Source organism: Canis lupus, chromosome 1, assembly GCF_048164855.1.
Source record: "Canis lupus baileyi chromosome 1, mCanLup2.hap1, whole genome shotgun sequence".
Classification (NCBI taxonomy): domain Eukaryota; kingdom Metazoa; phylum Chordata; class Mammalia; order Carnivora; family Canidae; genus Canis; species Canis lupus.
Window position 1 is genome coordinate 75,667,313 of NC_132838.1, and position 21,007 is coordinate 75,688,319.

General features: G+C 40.3%; 1 protein-coding gene across 13 annotated transcripts in view; it reads right to left on the reverse strand.

Moving 5' to 3' along the window:
- The window catches only part of NTRK2 (neurotrophic receptor tyrosine kinase 2), a 329,574-nt gene that overhangs the window by 280,904 nt on the left and 27,663 nt on the right, over nt 1–21,007 (reverse strand). For all 13 annotated transcript variants that reach the window (XM_072836158.1, XM_072836159.1, XM_072836149.1 and 10 more), the window contains 4 exons: nt 19,002–19,076; nt 18,818–18,889; nt 13,867–13,935; nt 11,015–11,169 (listed from right to left, as the gene is read on the reverse strand). In XM_072836158.1, the coding sequence (XP_072692259.1) occupies nt 11,015–11,169; nt 13,867–13,935; nt 18,818–18,889; nt 19,002–19,076 (371 nt within the window). The remainder of the gene's footprint in view (nt 1–11,014; nt 11,170–13,866; nt 13,936–18,817; nt 18,890–19,001; nt 19,077–21,007) is intronic.

Consider the following 21,007-nt stretch of genomic DNA (forward strand, 5'->3'; position numbering starts at 1 on the left):
CCACTACCAGACCTAGATTTTGAAATAGATTACAGAAGAAAATGTAATATGGGGAGCTTTATTGTTGTTGTTTTAAAGCGGGGAGGGGCAGAAGGAGAGGAAGAGACAGACTCTCAAGTAGGTTCCACCCTCAGCTCAAAGCCCAATGCAGGGCTTGATCTCAGGACCCTGAGATCATGACCTGAGCTGAAACCAAGAGTGGTATGCTTAACTGACTAAGCCACCCAGATGCCCCAAGAAAATGCAGTTTTAAAGCATTCTTTAGACATGAAGTTTGATCATCACCATACTAGAATGTTCTAAAGCCATATAAGTCAGAGTTAAATATCATAGGAAAAATGGGTTATTGTAAAATTTATAGTATGATTTTTAAAAAGTCATGTGGATCTATACTTTCACATTTCAAAAGCTAGTTTTACCGATGCCATTATCATTTCATTAAATTATCACACTTATTGGGTGTTTACAATGCTTTAAACCTCATGGGACTCACAGTATTTTCTGCATGAAGGCACATCCCAGACAGCACAACAATATGCCAGGCCCTGCTTGTCAAGCTAGTCCCTCAGTTGGTATCAGAAACTCTGCTTGGGACTGCGTTCACGCTGACAGCTGTGACCCAAGGACCTATGACATGTCATTAACTCAGGAGTGTCCCAGAGGTCAGAAAAAGCAATGCATCTTCAATACACATTAAATTGCAATTAACCCACCCACCTAGTGCTCTCTTACTATCTGCACAAAACCGTCCATAAACCCCTCTCCTGTGATGCGGTCCTTGATGACAAAGCCATTATTCTTTATTACCAAAACCGGCCTGGACAAAGATCTATACAGCATACGTCTCCTGGTGTCCCCACCGTTGGCAGAGGACTTCCCAGCAAGACCCAGCTTTCAGCGGCCGCATGACTTCAGAACCCTTCCTGTCAGCAACCAGTAGAAAGCCTTGTTCTATCTTTAAAATGCCCCTTAGTACTCTGAGTTTCATACTCCGAAGTTTTCAATCTGTCATATTTTTAGCTTCCAAGGCTCTTCTTTTGTTCCTGAATGATCTTCTATTTCTATAGCACCCTGCTTTTTGTCTCCTGGATGCAACTTCTCCTGATCTGAGATGTTGGCCATTTCTTTTGAATTGTTCTTTTCTTCATATCAACACTGTTTCTTGCAACTTGCTTTCCTTCATCTTTTTGTTTGTTCATATTTGTCTTTCTTATTATAAGCTTTTCTCAAAGAGTGGGTATCATTGGCCACACACACATCTTTAAGAAAAAAGTACTAGAAGCACTGTGTGCATTTAACTGTCAGCTTTGTTGGAGGGCAGTATTATTGGCCTTTTTCCTGGGTACTGCCTGGTGTCGGTATCATTAGACCACTTTGGGACAGGGTTTGGTCAAATTATTCAGATAATTGCTCTTCCACTGTCCTGCCTGGAAGAGGAAGAAGGATGCAAATAACGATACTCAGTAGGTAAGCTCATCATTCTCTCTATGGTTCTCACAGCCTCAACTCTTTCTGGAGTTCCTCATAATCTTTGTTTGATCCTCTCTAGAAAATATACCCTGGCTTTCTGCTGAGAAGGGTACGTTGCAGTCACCTGGAATGTATGGAATGAAAATGGGATTAACTGCTCCATCAGTGACCTGACCCAATCTCCTGGCTTTGGTGTTGCCTGCATACCTGCTTCTTTCTGAGCCTGCTAGTAGCTCTGTAGCCCAAACCAATTTCCCCTTGCCTCTGCCTGCTGGCAACCTGGTAATGGGCATTCTCAGCCATCAGCTCAGTTTCTATTGTCTGCCTGCTTCTCAGCTTGCAAGTCTTTGTGTCCTGCTGACTCCTCTCCCATTTTCTTGTGCTTAGAGATTTATCTGCTGATGCTGGAGGGATCTCAGACCCAGGGCCTTGTCACGGTGCTTGTACTCCAGATAGGACCTCCTCCACCAACAGAGCTTGGAGACATCCTTCTCAGCATCTTGAATACAAACTATGGGATAAATTTCCTACTTTTTAAAAATGGATATCATAGTTTGGAAATTCTGAGCAGGGGAAAAAAGGTTAAAATGGAGACTTTCAATAGAGAATGCTATGTCGTAATCTTCAGTTCCCCTAGAAAACTTAATGAAACCTTTTTCAGCATGCCTCAATTTATATGATTAACAATTCTAAAAATGTATGTTTAACTACAGTAATAGTAGTAGTATTTACTGGGCATTTACTGAATCAGAAACTTTTCTAGTACTTCAAATGATTGTTTTATTTAATCCTTACAATCGTCATGAAGTGAAGTGTTTGTCCTCATCTAATTAATTAAGAATATGAATTCTTGAGAAGTCAAATACATCTTCCAAAACTGCCCACGTAGGGCAGCCCCGGTGGCCCAGCAGTTTAGCACCGCCTTCGGCCCAGGGCATGATCTTGGAGACCAGGGATCGAGTCCCATGTTGGGCTCCCTGCATGGAGCCTGCTTCTCCCTCTGCCTATGTCTCTGCCTCTCTCCCTCTCTCTCTCTCTCTCTCTCTCTGTGTGTGTCTCTCATGAATAAATAAATAAAAATCTTAAAAAAAAAAAAACTGCCCACGTACCTGTTGACCTGGGATCCAGACCCAAAGTTCAAGATCTTCACCACTATGCTACACTTTCTTCCCAGACTGCACATATCCATTTTAGCACAGAACATAAATACCAATACATATCTATAACCTAAGAATTCAGTTCATTTAGAAAATAATTATGTGTCTATTTGTGAAGGAAGAATGAGTCTCCTTTATTTATAGAGAAATTGTATCACCCTGTCACAGCAGTCTCCAAAGGAATCTGTGCAAAATTTGCCAAGTCTAGATCTTTTAGATGTAAAGTCTTCCACAAATGAGTAAGCATCTGACTCACGTTAATTCTAAAGCATTAATATGCTGGCCAAAGATTCAATAATGGAAAAAACAATCTGTACTTGAAATATCACTTGAGGTTTAATTAGCACAATAAAAATGAATTGGGATGCATGAACAGCCAAGGCAGGATAAACCATTTGCCAGGCACTATTTCCTGGCTTAATAAGATTTGAAATCGGCACTAGTACAGAGCAAAGCTCAGCAATGCTTCCAACAGCTTCTAGCACTACTGTAATGGGATCCTGATTTGAGCATCAGAGTGGTCTTCCTCCACACTCTGAGAAAGCTCACGGGGATAAGAGATGACCTACCACCCAGGCAGACAGGGTTAATGTCTCTAGATCTGGATGTGTTCAGAAGGGACATAGCAGCCTGGAGACCCTTGGCAGAAAGTTCCCGACCACGCAGGGAGAAGACTGACTTCTTTAGACCAGGGCCTCCCAAACTGTAACGTGAGTATAAATCACCAGCAGATCTGATTAAAAACCAATGTTGTTGTTGTTGTTGTTTTTTCCAGTAGGTCTGAGATTAGGGGCTGAGAGTCTTCATTTCTAGCAAACTCCCCGTTCTACAGACCACACTTTGAGTAGCAAGGGTTTAGATGATCAGTGATGGCTGGACAATTGCTTGCTAGTTTTTGTGTCTATGACTATTATTCTTAAACTCAGCAGGGGCCTGAGCAATCATCTTGTCCATGGAACCTTCCCCAAAGTGTGTTCTGTGGGATTCAGACTCCTTGAGACACTCTGTATGGGGTGGAGGGTGGGGAGGAAATCTAAGATTTAAAAAAGTAAGAGCCCATAGGAAATTCTGTAACTCTGGATGTTCAGTATGTACACCACATATTCAAAACTGTCAGAAGTCCTGCTCTAAACAAATCAGTTCACTTCCGTGGATCTTACATTCCCTGAGCTTTTTTGAGTATACCATTTCTCTGTGGTACCTTGTTATGGCTTTATTTTTAATTCAAGTAATCTGACCAAATGTAAGAGAAACATATATTTAAATATTAGATGTAAAATGTATTTAAAGCTAAATATTCATATCAATGATAGTAATAACATTAATAACTAACGTTTATTGAGTACTTAGTATGTGCTAGACTTCATCTGCAATATTGTCCGTATTACCTTATGTGGCATCCTGAAAAGTCTTAAAAGTAAGTGTCAGTAGTATCCCCATTTCCAGATGAAGTTAAAGCTCATTAGGTATCATAACTAAATAGATAGTGACTGTGAGCTGGACTTGACCCTCATCCTTCTGTCCATGGCCATACATTGACTAGCTGCCTCTCTACTGGGCTTTGCTATGCCTCTGTTTCCCTCTGTGAGGGCACACTTCTGGAGAGTTCGCTATGTTGACTATGTCTTAGGATCACTAATTTAAAGAATGAAGTTTCTCTCCATTCCTGTATCACCATTCCAAAGGGATAAGGAATACTCATTACTAATATTAGGTAAAAGTAAATTCAGTTGACCTCTCATTGAAAAAAAAAAAAAAAAAAGCAGTCAGGGTCTCACTTTCTACTAACGGAGAAATAGTAACCTCTAGTTATTTTGAGTTATCAACTCAGCTTTGCAGGAAATGAAATGCATCCGGTTTGGGTTTCAATTTTCACCCGTAAATTGGGATTATGTTCTTTCTCATCTTGTTTTAGTGATCCTGGGCTCTGTTCATTTTGTGTTTGGTCATCATTCCATGTGTAAAATAATCAAGTAAATTATGATTTTGTCTATTCTCTCCTCTCACATTCTATCTTTTTGGCATATCTTCCAATTTCTCTGTCTCCTAAAGCTTATATATTTCACTACCAGGAAAGAAGCCAGAATAAGCCTGACCTATTTAGAAGTAGCTGCTTTACACCCAGTTACAAAAATGACAGAAAATTAGCAAAGTGACTTTCCAAGCCCAAATTGGAAATTGAGCTTCTATGCTTGTGTGAGCTGTGTCATTACAGTGACAGCAACCAGAAAACTTCTAAACACAAAAACTGTGTCAGCAACTGACAGGTTAGCAAAAACAGCTTTATTTCCCATTCGAAAAAAGATAAAGGAAAACAATAGTCCACTGTGCCGCTTGCTTTATTTTAGGAGACAGAAGCTGATCCTTAGTAAAAGTAAAGCAAACTGGTAAACTAGATTTTGCATATGTTTTTCAGGAGAAAAAAAAATCAACCCAGCTAAGATGGTAAGAAAAAAAATCTAACTTCCAGAATACTCACATAGCATTTCATTCTAATCTTCTGTGTGAACAAAGTAGAAATGCTATCAATATATTTTCCTGTTTTAAAACAAAGGACCATGTATAAATATGCTAAATAGACATGCACTACAAACCATAGTGCAACAACCAAAAAGAAATCTTAAAAAGAAATCAGTAAAACCGGGATGCCTGGGTGGCTCAGTGGTTGAGCGTCTGCCTTTGGCTCAGGGCGTGATCCTGGGGTCCTGGGATTGAGTCCTGCATCAGGCTTCCCACAGGGAGCCTGCTTCTCCCTCTGCCTGTGTCTCTGCCTCAATCTCTGTGTCTCTCATGAATAAATAAATAAAATCTAAAAAAAAAAAAAAGAAAGAAATCAATAAAACCAATTTACCTCAAGGAGCCAGGCTTCCTCTCCTGGCACCTGTAAACTGACCTCTCCAATCACAAGTAATATTTTGTTTATGTGTCCTAAGTAATCTCTACACTGAAAGTTTGAAGGCTGAGAAGGTGGACAATTGAAATTGTCATTATAAATAATAAGGAAACCTAAGGCAAGACTGATTTCAATCCATGGAACCATTAAGGGAGTTTCATAGAGTGGCTGTATAGTCCAACCATCAAATGAATTATCACCTTATATTCACTGTGGGACTAGCATGTTCTATGGTAACCAGTTACTAGTAAAACGAGTTGAGGGACTGTTTTGACACATCCCGGAGGAAGGCTGCCTTTCTTACATATAGTTGCCATCTACTTAGAACACAGCATCTTATCTGCTATTAACACTTCCTTGAGAAACTCTCTTCCAGAGATTTAAACCCTAATTATCATATAAAAAAGCTAAAGTATAATGTACACTGTTCTTTAATAATCCCACTTAGTCAGGGGAAATGATTGAAAGGTCTGTATTGCAAAACGAACTGCTAAAGATCAATTAAAGTAGCAGAGACATTCTTATATTAAATCAGTACAACGACTGGGCAAAATAACCTTTCTTCTTTAGAACTCCTGTGATTCGATCTCTGTTTTCAGAACCAGTGTGCCTAGCGACTCTTTCCTTCCTAATTAATGTGGAAATTTTAGATGAATGTGTTCTGTTGCCTTGCAATTAATAAAATTTTTCTAAGGTTAAAAAGGACCTTGTGGAGAAACAGACCACAACATGTTTCCCAGCATGAATAAATTTACAGTAATTCACGGCAGGAGGGGCTGCTAGAAAAATATTGTGAGACATTCTGACCGGGCTGCTAATGGTAACAGAGCCATTAAACTTCCAGCCCCGCCTACCACACTCCATCACTAAGGACAGAGGGAGCTTGAGACTCTTTCAAATGGGATGATGACAGAAATTTCAAAGGGAACTACAAAATGCTAAAATATGGAATAATTTAGTTAGAATAATATAATTCTATAAGTTATCTTAACTGAAATATCTGCACCCTTAGATAAAAATCTTGTCCACCCTGATCATTACCATAACGTGCATGGCTCATGCATTTACTAGTTGATGAATTCAACAACATCAATCAAATGCTTGTTATGTTCAAGGGATGCATTGACATCATGGAGGATGCATTATTGCTTACAAAATGTAGAGAGTTTGTTAGTATAATACTTACATGGTGAAATACAAAAAGAGGAAGTTTTTAAAGTCCACCTTATAAAGGAATGGAATCTCAGTAGCCCTTTTTTATTGAAATTAAAATGTTACCAGTTGCAAATTAATGCAACAGCCATAGTTATTGGCAAATTGCTAGTTTACAATGGTGAAACAAACACACAACACCATGAAGTACTCTAGTGAGTTTTCTTACACTTAGCTAACAAGTTGCATCCAAAAAAAAAAAAAAAAGTGAGGATGAGCTCCATGAATCTGTGATGTAATTAAACACAATAGATATATTTTTTAAGTGTGTAAAGGGCAAGACCCAGAAGAAAAGCCAACCGACCACAAATCCACGTTATAAACAAGGCATCCAACCTGAAGACAGTAACGTATTATCCGATTTCTGTAGTATAATGGACGTTCAGAAACAATTTAAATCTATTGTCAATCTAACTTCTCTTGAAAGAGCTCAAACTAGGAAACTGTGATGAAAAAAGTAATGTGAGACTGAGCCCCAAACTGAAGCTTCCCCTTCTGATCTCAGATCTCCAGATATTACACACACACAAAAAAAAAATTAAGATTTTATTTATTTATTCATGAGAGACACAGAGAGAGAGGCAGAGACACAGGCAGAGAGAGAAGCAGGATCCCCGTGGGGACCCTGATGCAGAACTTGACCCCAGGATCCCGGGATCACGACTTGAGCTGAAGGCAGAGGCTCAACCACTGAGCCACCAGGCGACCCGCAATTTTTTTTTTAAAACTCCAGAACCATGTTGGCAAATGAGAAAACATACTGCTAGTGGATAAGACACTGTAAGAAGCCCCTGAACAATAAATAGAAAGCGAGAGTGGGATTACAGAGAATCAGCACAGCCCCAAAGAGACACATAAATATTCGCTGCACAAAACAGACAGGCTCCAGGCTGACCCCAGACTGAAGGGGCAGACGGTAGGACACAGTAGAGCCCCACCTCGGCTGAGCCACGGGGCCACTGCTTAAGAAAACAAGTAGACACCACAGAAGGAATAGCCTTTCCACCTCCTGTCCCTACACACTCGCCGTGGACACAGCATCCAACAGAAGCTGTAGCTGCCCCCGACTAGAAGCAATGACTGCGGAAACCTTAGCAGAGAAAATCAGCACTGCTAGGTGTTGGTGACATCCTAGAGATACAGTGAACCCTGACACGGGAAGGGGTGTTTCAGTTACAAACAACAACCACCACAACAAAATCCAATCACTAAAGACTGCAGAAATTAGAAATTGATTGTTGAGAGGGGGAAAATCCCATATCTGGAGAAATAGCTAAAGGGCAAAGTAGTCAATAAAACCACTTTCCCATAATGCAGCACAAAAGGACAAGAGGATTAGGAAGTGTTACTGGAGGCTGAGGGGTACAGAGGGTGGAGCCAGCAGTGTAGACCACAAACCACATAAATTAGAAAATTCTTCCAGAACTGCAGACCAAACTCCTTCACACCGAAAGAGTATACTGCGTGTCAAATAGTATAATTTTTTTAAAACACACATACATCTAGTTACACTGTGGTAAAAATTTTAGAGAAAATCTTCAAAGTTTCTAAGAAGGAAAAGAAAAGCATAGGTACCTGTCAAGAAGCAAGCATAAGACTGGCCTCAAGCTTCTCATCGGTGACACTGAACACAAGGAGAACATAGTACAGTATCTGCAGAGGTCTGAAAGGGATTTTTTTCGAGTCTAGAATTTTATACTCAGCCAATTCCACTGAGAAGAAATAATACAATCTGATTTTCTACCAGGAAAGAACTTGAACATTTAAAAAAAAATTATCTGAAAGAAATATTAGAGGATACACAGCAGCAAAAAGAAAAGATCCTCCAAAAGGCAGTGGGATACAAAATTTAATGATAGATCCAAAGAAGTAGTGAATCTTAAAAAAAAAAAAAAGTCAAGTAACGATCTACAAATAAAATTCTAGTTGACAACATCTGAGCGATGGGAAGAGAAAGTAAAAGGAAATAAAAGTATCTTTTCCTGTCTTGTTGGAAGTGATTTCTAGATATTTACAAGAAAAAATACGTCTTAATATGGACAGTGAATATTTGGGCCTTATATATTTCCAAAAAAAAAAAACCCAGAAACATGATTTATAACTTTCAAACAAATTAAGAAAAAAATAATTAAAAACATTAGAAAGTGGAAGAAAAGGAAAACACTATAGAAAAATATAGACAAAGGCTATATATAGGCAATTCACCAATGAATAAACATAATGTCCCATATACACAGAAGATACCCAATGGTCATCAGGAAAAGGCAAACCAAAAAGAAATGACCTACCTTTTTTTAGAAAAACAAAGAAGAAGTTTACTAATATCAAGGTAGGCTTTGCTGGAGTGGTTACAAATTGGTACAACTGTTTTTTAATGTGCAAACCATATGAGATTTTTGCTATATACTCCAGAAAAATCTTTTCTTTTTGTAACTACAAAATGTATCAACATTACTTGTGCAATTATAAATAAATAAAAAATAGTTGGAAAAAAATTAACAAACAACAAAACAGTTTAAGAGCACAAAAGTGGTAGATAAATAAGTCTACCCATTGACTTTTTTTTACATGTTGCTTTTTGAAAGCAGCATCAACACTGAAATTAATTGTGAATGTTACCATGAATGTAACCATCCTGATGCAGCAATCAAACGCATTCCCTCTGAATCAGGACAGTGAATTTCCAAGGTGCCTCATATACACAATTCATTGAGTAATTAATAGGAAACAAAAAATTACTAAAAAACTGACAAATCCACTAGGAAATATGAGGACTAGTTCCCTCTTACCCTTTCCCTCCACGATCCCAATGGTCTATCAACAACACGTTAGGTGGGGTGCATTTCTGAAAGCTATCAAGATAACATGGCCAGAAATTAAAATTTTTTTAAAAACCTGGTTTCAGGCGAGGGCAAAGCAGGTATCTATTAAGGGATGGTTTGTGAAATAAGAGCAGGAGTTAAATGCTCACAGCCATGCGGACTTGGGAGCTGGCCAAGAGGCCAGGTGACTCAACGCTGAATTTCTTGTCCCTCTAGGAGATTTCTCTCAGCGGTGCAAATGTATACCGGAACAGACCACAGTTGCCCTCTTATCAATCAGGAAAAGTTATATATTAAAAGTTCGGGGTTTTTTGTTTTGTTTTGTTTTGTTTTTGTTGTTGTTGTTGTTGTTTTAAGTATTGACTAGCAAAGAAAGCTGAGAGAAGTTGGCAAGAGAACAAAGCCTGATTTCCCCATTAGGAAGCCAAAGGACTCTAGGAGAGAAAAATCTGTGGGAAGAGTAACTGCTGTCTTGTAAGCCCCTTCTGGGTAAAAAACAAATACTTATCTCTCCTTTTATGACATTCTCATTAAAAGTGAGCTGCAGCTATATTTTCTCTCCAGAAAAATTGACCTCAAACAATAAGAGTCTTCTGAAAACAAAGAATCGAATGTTTGTGGTTAATACACAGATTCCTCACAGACAAGAACCAGTTGCTACATGGCTTTCTGCTGTGTCACCAGCTGCTAGGCCAGGAGATCAAATATAATTGTGAGCTGATTAACTGGTTGTCTCCACCTATGTGCATATTGTCAAGGTACATCACAGAAGCCCCCACTGGTAAAATCCTAACCGAAACACGTGAGTTTTCCTTCCTTACAAACGCACTGACACTCAGGGACATGTAACTTTAAATTCTGGAGGTGCAAATGCTGAGGAGGAGCGGGGCAAGATTGAGGAGGAGTCTGGAACTCCAAACATGGAAAAGCATGTATCAGGGCATATTCGTGGTGCTCCATCAGGAGACACAGACGTCTGCTAGCAAGACAAATTTAAAGAAATGTGCTAGATTAAACTGCATTTTCTTGTACTGTGAGGACATTTGATCACCACACGATCCTTCCCTCTCCTCAGCCTGGGTGCCAACCAAGTATATACACGGCGAACTGAAATATCGCGCTCTTCGCACATAGTCTTTGGATGGATGGATAAATGGATGGATGCACGCGTGAGCAGACAAATGAACAAAGGAACAATGGAACATAAGCAGTGTACTTTTTCTCCATGTGCTTCAAAGCCATCCATTCAGAATTAATATTCCACTTGCAAAAAATATTCAGCAAAGCTGCTCCCAGCTGATTTCTCCACACTGCACACAAACATTGCCCAGCTCACCAGAGACCTCAACAGCATACTATATAAAATCTGGGTAGTGATAATCCTCCCAGACTCTCTACCACACCAGGGCAATTAGAATAATTAATAGCAAGTAGAATTCATTGATTTGAAAGTAAATTACCACAATTGGGTATCTGCAGGTTTGCCAGGGGAATATTCTTGCTGCTTTCATTTAGGCAGTACAAATCCTGAGTTTCTGGGCTGGATTTAGTCTCCTGAAGAGTCTTGATCCACATAATATCACAGGAACATGTAAATGGATTGCCCACCAGGATCCTACACGGAACAAAAATGAAACCTGATCAGGCTTCTCTTTTTGCAGTTTTAACTACACTAGTGTTTACAAAGCACTAAAACGTTATGAATTCATTCTGGCCAACAACCTTCAGAAGTCATACCCACCTTTATGGCTTCACAATACTTATTCATTCATTTATCTAATACTTACTGATCTTCTGCTACGTGCCAACACCACCGCTGGACTCTAAAGGATGCAAAGTGATACAAGACCTTTCACAATAATAAGAAAACAAGACAGAAACAGGAAGAACTATCATAGAAGCTAAAAAAGAATGTCTCATAAGATGGGGAAAAACAAGATGCCATAACAAATTTATCATGGCTATTATACCGTAATTCAGATCTTAAGTGAAGATGCCAATAGTTAAGTTGTCAGGAACACCAACACACTTATTTCTGACCAGGCTAGAGAGTCAAGTGTTATCATTTAATCAGCTCAAACCACCGTGGAGAGCAGAGCAATGTCATCTGACCTAAAAATGAGACTGTAAATACAAAGTGAAGATGAAAATGTGAGAGCCAGTAAGGTGGCATGTGGCAGCTTTCTGCACGATTCAACCACAAATCAGCAGGACCAGGATGGATGCAAGAAAGTTGGAGTCCATGTGAATGAGAGACCCTGGAAGGGAACTCTTAGACCTTCGCGTGTGTGTGTGTGTGTGTGCGTGCACACACACACACACACACACCAAGCTCAGGATTTCTGAGGGCAAGGGCAAGTGATCTCCAGATTGAGCCACTGAGCCCACTGTGGGAGGGTCTGCAAAGAGAAAGCCACTAGTCAGCAGAGCTGTCTGGACTCCTGTGGTCTACGATTTGGTAACAGAGGAAGTAGTCAAGAGGAAAATAAAAACCACAAGAAAAAAAAAATCTTTAAATGCTTATTTATAATACTCAGTGGCCTATTTAAGATGAATTCCATTTATGGTAATGAGCCTTTAAATGAGGCCATTTACAATCGTTACATAGGCTCTGCCTGGCATTAACCACAATACTTAAGACTTCCTTGAGGACAGGACCTGGGCTTTGCAACATCATTTACTCCTGTGGTTTTCTGGTTGGGTTCTAAGAATCTCAGAGATCCCTGGAGACTCCTCCAGGAGTTTCTTTGGGGAAAATGTGGTCATGGAAGACTCGTTTAATTTGTGTCTGCTTGATTGCCTCCAAGTATCCCTCCAACACCAAAATAGAATTTGATGCTACTGGATACAGAATATAAGGCAGAAGAAGAGATCCATGGTGCTTAACCTCCAACTAATGTAAGATATTTCCTGGCATTCTTAGTATATGAAAAACTAAAGAATCTCTCAAAAAGAAAGGTATGATTGAATCCACAGAAGGGATAAAGAAGCGAAGGATCTTAGGTTGTAACTATAGCAATGGTCACATGACCACACACACTGGCAGACAGCTGGCTCCTTTCTTCAGTTCATGGGCAAACCCCTCTTTCAGTGATTGTTACAGCACATTACACTCCGCCGTTTAGGCCTCTAGCTGTCCCACTAGACAGCAGTATCCTAGAGCACAGAGAGCGCTCTCCTTACATCCCCACGGCCCAGTGTGCCTGAGTCTCATTTGCAACCAGGCACACAATTAACATTTGCTGAAATATGCTGCAGGGAGAAAACAGAGACCCGCTGAATTGAAATCAGAGCTCTAATGTCTGACCCATCAAGAAAATGTTCTGCAGTGAAGCTCAAAATTTTCACACTGCACATCTCTCGCTCTGGTTCACAGCTTCCCGTAATTTTACATGCCCATTCCTGGCTTAGAAAGCTTACCGTTTCAAGTCCGTGAATCTAGTGGAGTCCAAAATAACTGCCCATCACCAACACTTGGCACCAGGCGACCCTTGTCACACCCTCCTGACTTGTCTCTACTAATGGCATCTTCTCTTCTGCACATTTTCCTTGTGAACAGGGGTGGACCATACAACTCAGGCAATATACAGCTTGAGCAAAAGCTACAGCCTGGTATCCAAAGGCCTAGTCCATCTGGAGCCCCCCTCTGATACACAGAACCTCTGCTTTGGGGTTCTTTGGGCAACTTACCCATAGGAAAGTCAAGTTTCTATTTGCTTCATGGTGGTAACACAAGAATGGAGCACACCTGGAAATGCTGGCTATTGGTCATCAACACATTGCAAACTTTTCCCTATCATTTTACAGCAAAGGAAATTAGAGCATAAGGATAAATACTGAGCGCAGTGGCAGATCTAGAAGAAAACCTCACAAGGGTGGGCAGGGAGGAAGGAGGTCTACCTCTCCTACAATGTTCACTAAAGCACCAGCCGGCACTGGGGAGTTCTGTCTATGGCTACTTCTTCCTTGATTGGCTTTGCTCTCCACTAGGGCCTGGACATCACAAGAACCACACAGACACTATGAGACAAAGCCCCCCCCCCATCTTTTTCTGTTTTCCTTCCTTTAGAAAACAAACCTTTGCATAAAAGCAACATTTAAACTCCTCCTAAATGATACCTCACTGTGGAGGTTACCGATGCACATTTTAATGAGGGAATAAAAAAACAAGCGGCCAAAACTGGACCAATAATTTTTCAAGAATTTTGATATAAAAACAGATCTGCAGCATCACTCATTTTTTTAAAAAAATACTTAATTACTCTTCCTAAGAGACTGTTTCCCCGAATGCCACACAATAATCATTACTTACAGCTCAGACAAGTCAAGGTGACGAAAATGTTTCCTAGACAAGCTTGTCAGTTTATTTCGGGTAAAATTGCTGAAAGAAACCAAGAACATTACATGTGAATTTAAAATGTGACATCTCAAAAAAATAAATAAGTAAAATAAAATAAAATAAAATAAAATGTGACTTCTCAAGAATAAAGTACACAAATAAAGATTTTTTCCCAAAATGAAATTTTATTTGATCATGGTTCATGCCTTCCTTCAACCATAAGCTCTTTCTTCCACCTCAGAATGACAACTTAGTTGTTCTTGCCTCTCCAGAAATTTTTGTATATAGGGGAGTGGGAGGGGTGGGAAAAACTTCCAAAATGTCTCTTTTTAACCTTTTTCTTAACCAAAAGTTTATTTTTCATATGCTGATTCAGAGCCAAGTTATATACCTCCTAGAGATCTCTGACCTCCTGAACAATTAATAAGAGGAATTAATTTAATCTAATTTAAAATCATAAAACTCACTAGGGAAAAAGATGAATTAAAACCAAACAGCATTATGAATATTTTGAAATTATATGACAGACAAGACTGAATATAAATTGCATTTAACACATCCTTATAAGAAAGAATATACCCACTGATTGATAAACTGTTGGCAGTTTATATGACTTCTAAATAACCAGATAATTCCATGATTAGGACAAGAACAACAAAATATCAGATAACAAGGAATATGTCAGAATTCATCTGAAACTATCTAGGGATACATCATTTTAAGATCTGGACCAACCAGTGATTTTGGGACACCTGGGTGGCTTAGTTGGTTAAGTGTCTGCCTTCCGCTCAGGTCCTGGGAAAGAGCCCCACATCGGGATCCCTGCTCAGGGGACGGAATCTACTTCTCTTTCTTTCTCTGCCTCTCCCCCTCCCCTGTTCATGCTCACTCTGTCAACTAAATAAATAAAAGAGTAAAAAACAAAACAAACAAACAAACAAACAAAACGGATCTGGACCAACCAGACAATGAAAAGCCAATGAAACCAAGTCATATTTGTGATTTAAAAAATACTCACGAATCTATTGACATGTTCCAAATACTTAGTTTTATTCAATGGGCAAGAGTTTCCGTTTCCAATGATCAGTGCCATGAGGCCCTGAGCTAGAAAATTCAGAGCCATAATCCTGGCAGCTGACTTGTTCTGTGAATGTGTTTACTGGTTGAATTTATTTAAAAAGTGTCCAATGCTTGAGCCTCCAGACATGTGTTTAATAACTAGCAGGAATGTAAAACAAACATCAACTTTGACAAAAACAGCCAAGCCCTCAACAAATTATAATGAGCCTTCCAGTATCTGTCTCCTGCTCAGGAAAGCAAGCGTTGGGCCGAGAGATAAGAACCGGATGGATACCTCAGGGTGACAGGAGTCCCGGGCCCTTCCCAGAGGCTGGTCTGCTGTGTCAACCCAACAAACTCATGGGGTGTTCAGACATTCCACTGTGTCTGAACCATCACCTGCAGGGAGGGGTTCTAGCCCAGGAGTTAACACATGAGCCCAGGCTAGTCACATGATCAATACAGAAAAAGTCACCCCGGGGTCCCCTGATTCAACAATGCGTGTGTCCTTGCCCTGCCTCCTTCTACAGGGAAGAGTTCCACTCACCCAAACTCTACCTACACAAGGGTTCCCTCTTCCTTCTACGCTCCCTTCTTCTGTCTTTACACTGAGCGTAAAGTGCTCACCCACGTGAAAAAATAATCCACCAGGAAGTTGTAAAATGTGCCCACATACATTTTTCTCTTTTCTTTTGGAACGTGAACTAAAGAATCAGTTCCACTGGAGTATCATACGTTGAAAACTCAAGTCTGCCAGTGTTCTCCAGGCATCTTCAGAAATTCCCACCCTCTGAAGGAAACACCAACAAAAGCATGACTCTCCCTCCCAGGAGGAAGCAGGAGAGAGGGGGCAGATCAGGAGGACACTCTGGTCAAGGTCTAGGGCAGCTCCGAAGCCCCAAGCCCGCACCAGGAGCAGCTGGCTCTGTTGGGCTGCCAGCAGCACAGCCCAGAGTGGGCTCACATGCAAAAGAACAAGACGAGTTTTACGAACCATACTTATTATTAGGGCCAAAAGCCAAAAAAGAGGAGGAGGGGAGGAAGAAAAATCAACAATTCTCTTACTGTTTGATGATGGAACTTTGCAAAAGAACTAATTAGCACCTCTGCAAAGCCCCTGGAAAATACAAACACTGGCTTTTCTCACAACCCCTGGGGTCTCAGACACCCAGTAGGAATTAAAGGCACCAAGAAATAAAAGTGATTCGTCACAGGGGCTGGGGAGAGTCACCTTGTGATCCTGAATCTGCCAGGGCAGAGGGAGGGATGGTGAGGCAGGACCCAATCCAAATCTCCCCTAAAACCCAAAGTGAAATAGATTGCCCTTGTGCACATTTTCATATTGTTGGGGAGGCTCAGAGATAATCAGTATGTCCCTGGAGTAAAGAGAAACAGCTTCTAATACACATTTCTTTTTCAGTTCCCTGGTATCTAAAGTGTTGATAGCTGAAGTAATTGCAGAAAGTCAGGAAGAATGAGCCAACACTCGAGCCCTCAGTCATTAGCAGAGGTTGGGACTAAGGTCTGCAATGGGAGACACTGATTTGCTCCCTCCTGCCTCCCTGCCATTCTCAAAGCCAACTACTTTATTTAATTTAATTCTGGTGATTAGGAGCTTCTCTCGTCCATGAACACTGTATATCAAGCTTACCGGCATTACTGACTGTCTGAATATTGTCTAACTTCATTCTATCTTAATATTCATGCCTAAAAATGTCAACAGAGTTTTTGCAGGTTGGCCAGGGACCTGACTTCCCGGCTATTGCCTTCTATCTTTTTTTTTTATTATTTTTTAAGGATTTTATTTTATTTATTCATGAGAGACACAGAGAGAGAGGCAGAGTCACAGGCAGAGGGAGAAGCAGGCTCCCCAAGGGGAGCCCGATGCGGAACTGGATGTGGGATCATGTCCTGAGCTGAAGGCAGCTCAACCGCTGAGCCATCGAGGTGTTCCCCGGCTACTACCTTTTAAATAAACTATACAAGATATGTCCATCTCTTTGGTTTTCCATTCTCAAAGGACACCTCTTTGGGAGTCAGGGATACATAGCTTGTTTTATAGAAGTTGTTTACAGCACACAGAACGCCATGAAAATTATTCTACCAAATATTACCCTGAAAAAATTCACCAGGTGGCTTTGGTTTTCATATAAATGGCATGCAACAGTCAGGAAGGGAAAGTATTAAGAGGTAGAGTAAGCCCTCTTATGAATAAGTCCCCTTATAAATAAATAAGCTTATTACTAAAACTACAGTTAACCATAGCCTCCTGTACAAATCACATCTGTAGGAGAAATGATGGGGTAAAACAGCCAATAAAATGTGGTCAGGAGAGTAATTCAGGTGTAATATTGGCTGTAATGAAAATACCAGAACTCAATCACTGAGCTTATTAATTACATCTAAGTGATGGCTTTAGAGCATTTTGACTTTTTTTTCTATCCAACTTCTCTTTTGTTTATGCTCTCAAGACCTACGCAGACATCAGATTTGTGCAGGCAAACCAACCACAGACATGATGCCGAAAAAGCATTTAAATGAAATGTGTTAATCAAGATCGGTGGAATTTTATCACATTTTTGCTGAGTGTTTATATCTGAATTCCGCAGACGTTATTTTTAAATAGACTTCATCATTAACACCACCTATAAAATATGAACTGGCTTTAGGAAATTAAGGTTTTTCATAAAATCAACAAATCTCTGTAGAATGTCCAGGTGACCTACTCCAGCAGAGCGATGTCTTTTATAACTGGCATGGAAATCAGCTGGGGAGCTGTTCTCCCCAAGGAAAGAGAAGAGCACAAATATTAGAAGAAAGGCTGGTTCTCTAATTATATGGATAGCATCAATTTTATTTACCCTGCTCTTATTGTAAGAGCAGGGCCAGGGGTGAGCCCTGGAGTCATAATTCTGTCACTTTTCATCTGTGGATCTGAGCAAATCCAAAAACTTCCTCAGTCTGATTTTATGTCCATGAAATGGAAACCAAAAAAAACCTTCCCTATCAATTGTCAGAAAATTCAAGTGAGATAATGCTGGAGAGATTCTGTAGGTCAACTGTAGATGCATAGACACAGAAACATTGTTACAGAGAATTTGCAAAGTGCCAAAAGGCCAACAAATGCAAGGAACATTCCTTCACTGGACACCCAAAGAACACCATTCTTAGCTTAGGGGCAGGTGATCCTCTGTTTAATGAAGAAACTTCTCAGGAAGGCCACACTTTAAGGACTATGTGCCATCATCTGACAGGACGTAGCAGCAAAAAACCTGAGAATGCCCACTGTCTGTATTTCCAGCTGATCTCAGTTGACAAAGCATCAACATGACCTCGGTGCAAACACCTGCTACTTTATAATCGTCTGAACCTTTGGCAGGTCCCATGACTGATTTTTCTCCACTTTTATCAATCATGACAGAGAGCTTTGAGAAAGTGAACTTTCAAAAGAGGATCTATGGTGAGGGGGGTAGTATTGGTAATTCTTAGTTCCCTAAAAAGGCCAAGGCCAAGTTGGTTTCTTTCAATTCCACTAGTTTGATGTCTTCTAGGGACCATGTCATGATTCCAAGGAAAAGAATCAAGGACCCTGTACCAGGACATAGTTTTCACATCAGACTCTGTTGTTGGCCTCTTGCTCTGTCCAAGATGGAAATGGCCCAGAAATCTATGAAAGGGAATACACAGGCTGTTCTAAGTACCCCTCTGAAGCTATTAAAAAATCAAAGTGAACATTTCTAAGCCATTATCAGATCTGTGTTAAGTTTTAAAAAGGAGGTTGGAGTCTTGGAAAAGAAGGAAAAGAGAGGGGAAAAATATTGAGTACTTTGGATCCCGGAGAGCAAAAGAATGAAACTTTACTTACATGTGCTGTAAGTTGCTGTTTTTCAGAAATGCTTTATGAGCCACAAATTTTAATCCAGAGTCCACAATCGTCCTAAGAAAGCATATAATTGCACATATGTTAGAACGAAATGGTGAAGCCCACTTGATTATAACAGTGCATTAGTAAAAGTTCTGAGACAAGGTAGAAATTGTTGAGTACTCACAGATTCTTCAATCCTGCATAAGCTTCAACATCATCTTCGTTGATGATTTCCAACCTTTTCTGATTGGCAATGTAACTGCAAAAAACACAGAGAGTGAAAACCCATCAGTCAGAATGCAGACAGTACATAAAAGAACGAGTAACTTCTATCCTACCTCACCAGGGTGGTGAGCCCTCCCCATCTACCTGAACCCCACCCTTTTTCTTAAAATACAGCAAAAGGAGGAAAAACTGAAATGTGGCTAAGAAGAAACCATGATTGAGTAGGTTTCAAGATCAATGACAGGTTCACCAAGTTTTCTTTTTTTTCTCAATCTTGTATCACTTTCAACTAACAAATTCAGTCTGCCTCCCCTTTCAAGGCATCCCCTGTAAACAGAGAGCAAAATAACCTGGAAACGTATCTGCTACCACTCAAAAGTGTTTCATTCTTATGGTGATGGCTACAGGGCTGCTGGCATCATCACATGCAAGACAGATCACATCTTTCTGCACACACCAAGACAACCTGTCACTCCTTCTTTTTACCTCCTAACACACCAAAGCAAATTCTCCTCCCCTTTCTGTCCCCCTTCTCCACTCCCTCCCTTTCTTCCCACTCCCTCTTTTCTTGGCCCAGTATCCCCCTTTATCTGCCTCTGTCACCACTAATACCAATTGCTCCTTCCAGGAACCACAGTTCACAAAGCCCACGTGGCCCCAATGCGCTTTCTGTAGGAACCCTCCTCTTCCCCACCCACCAGACCCTCAAATACAGGAGGAAAGTGACGGCTGGCAGGACAGAGAATCCCATCCCTCTGGTCATGATGAGTGGCTCAGAGATATACATGTGGCCTCAAGCAGACCAATGAGAATTTTCTCTAAAATTGAATAGGTGATTCGAGACAGAGAGACACTCTTAACCTGGGACCATAGCTGAAAAGATTATACAGGCCCAGCGCCTCCATGAGAAATTTTTCTGCCACAAGGAAAGAGACTATCTAACAATGAAGTCAGCACATGGAAGGAAAAAGAGCTATGAGATAAAATAAGACAGAGAACCCTGAAAAATGCCATTTGAGCCTTTGGATCCAGATAGCTCTGAGGTTACATGTCACTAACGGAAGTTTGATATGAATTTCTGTCACTTCCAACCAACAAAATCCCTGGTAATACAAACACAGAGCTATTACAACTACCATGATGGAATTTCCTTGTGCTAGTTATCTGAGTAGCTGTCTATTTATTTTTCTTAGGTCATAACCTATTTAAAGACAACTGGATACTATCTATAATTCTTAATATGCACCATAGCAGCTAGCAAAGTACCTTGCACAAGGTAAGTATTCAAAAGATAAAGGGTACATAGATAGGTGGATGGGTGGGTGGGTGGGTACATGGATGGATGGATCGATGGATGGACAGACTGACATATGCATGGGTCCCTTCTACACTATCCAAAAAAGAAAAAAATAGATGTCAAGATGTGTGGTAAGAATTGGGGCACCACTTTGGAAAATAAATTCTAAAAATAAAGAAAAGAAAATGTTCTGAGAGAGCAAAATCACACCAAACAAAAATAATTTTCAAAGCATCCAAATAAACATTGTTCTCTGTTTCATAAAAAATCAGCCTCCAAGAGGAATATCTGGGTGGCTCAGTGGTTGAGTATCTGCCTTTGGCTCAGGTCATGATCCCAGGATCCTGAGATCAAGTTCTGCATTGAGATCCCCACAGGGAGCCTGCTTCTTCCTCTGTCTATGTATCTGCCACTATGTCTCTCATGAATAAATAAAAAAATCTTGAAAAAAAGCAGCCTCCAAGATAGAGCATCTTCTGCTCAAATATCTTTATTTTCCCTGATATCTTGGGCCTGGGACTTAGTAAATGTGCAGGAAGGATCCATTCCCTTCTCTCCTACTACTCTGGGAGGAAACACTTTTAAGACTCCTAATGCTCAATTTTCAACATCAAGATTTTTTATGAAATGTTTCTAAATCATCACACTTTAGATTATTTAAATTATTC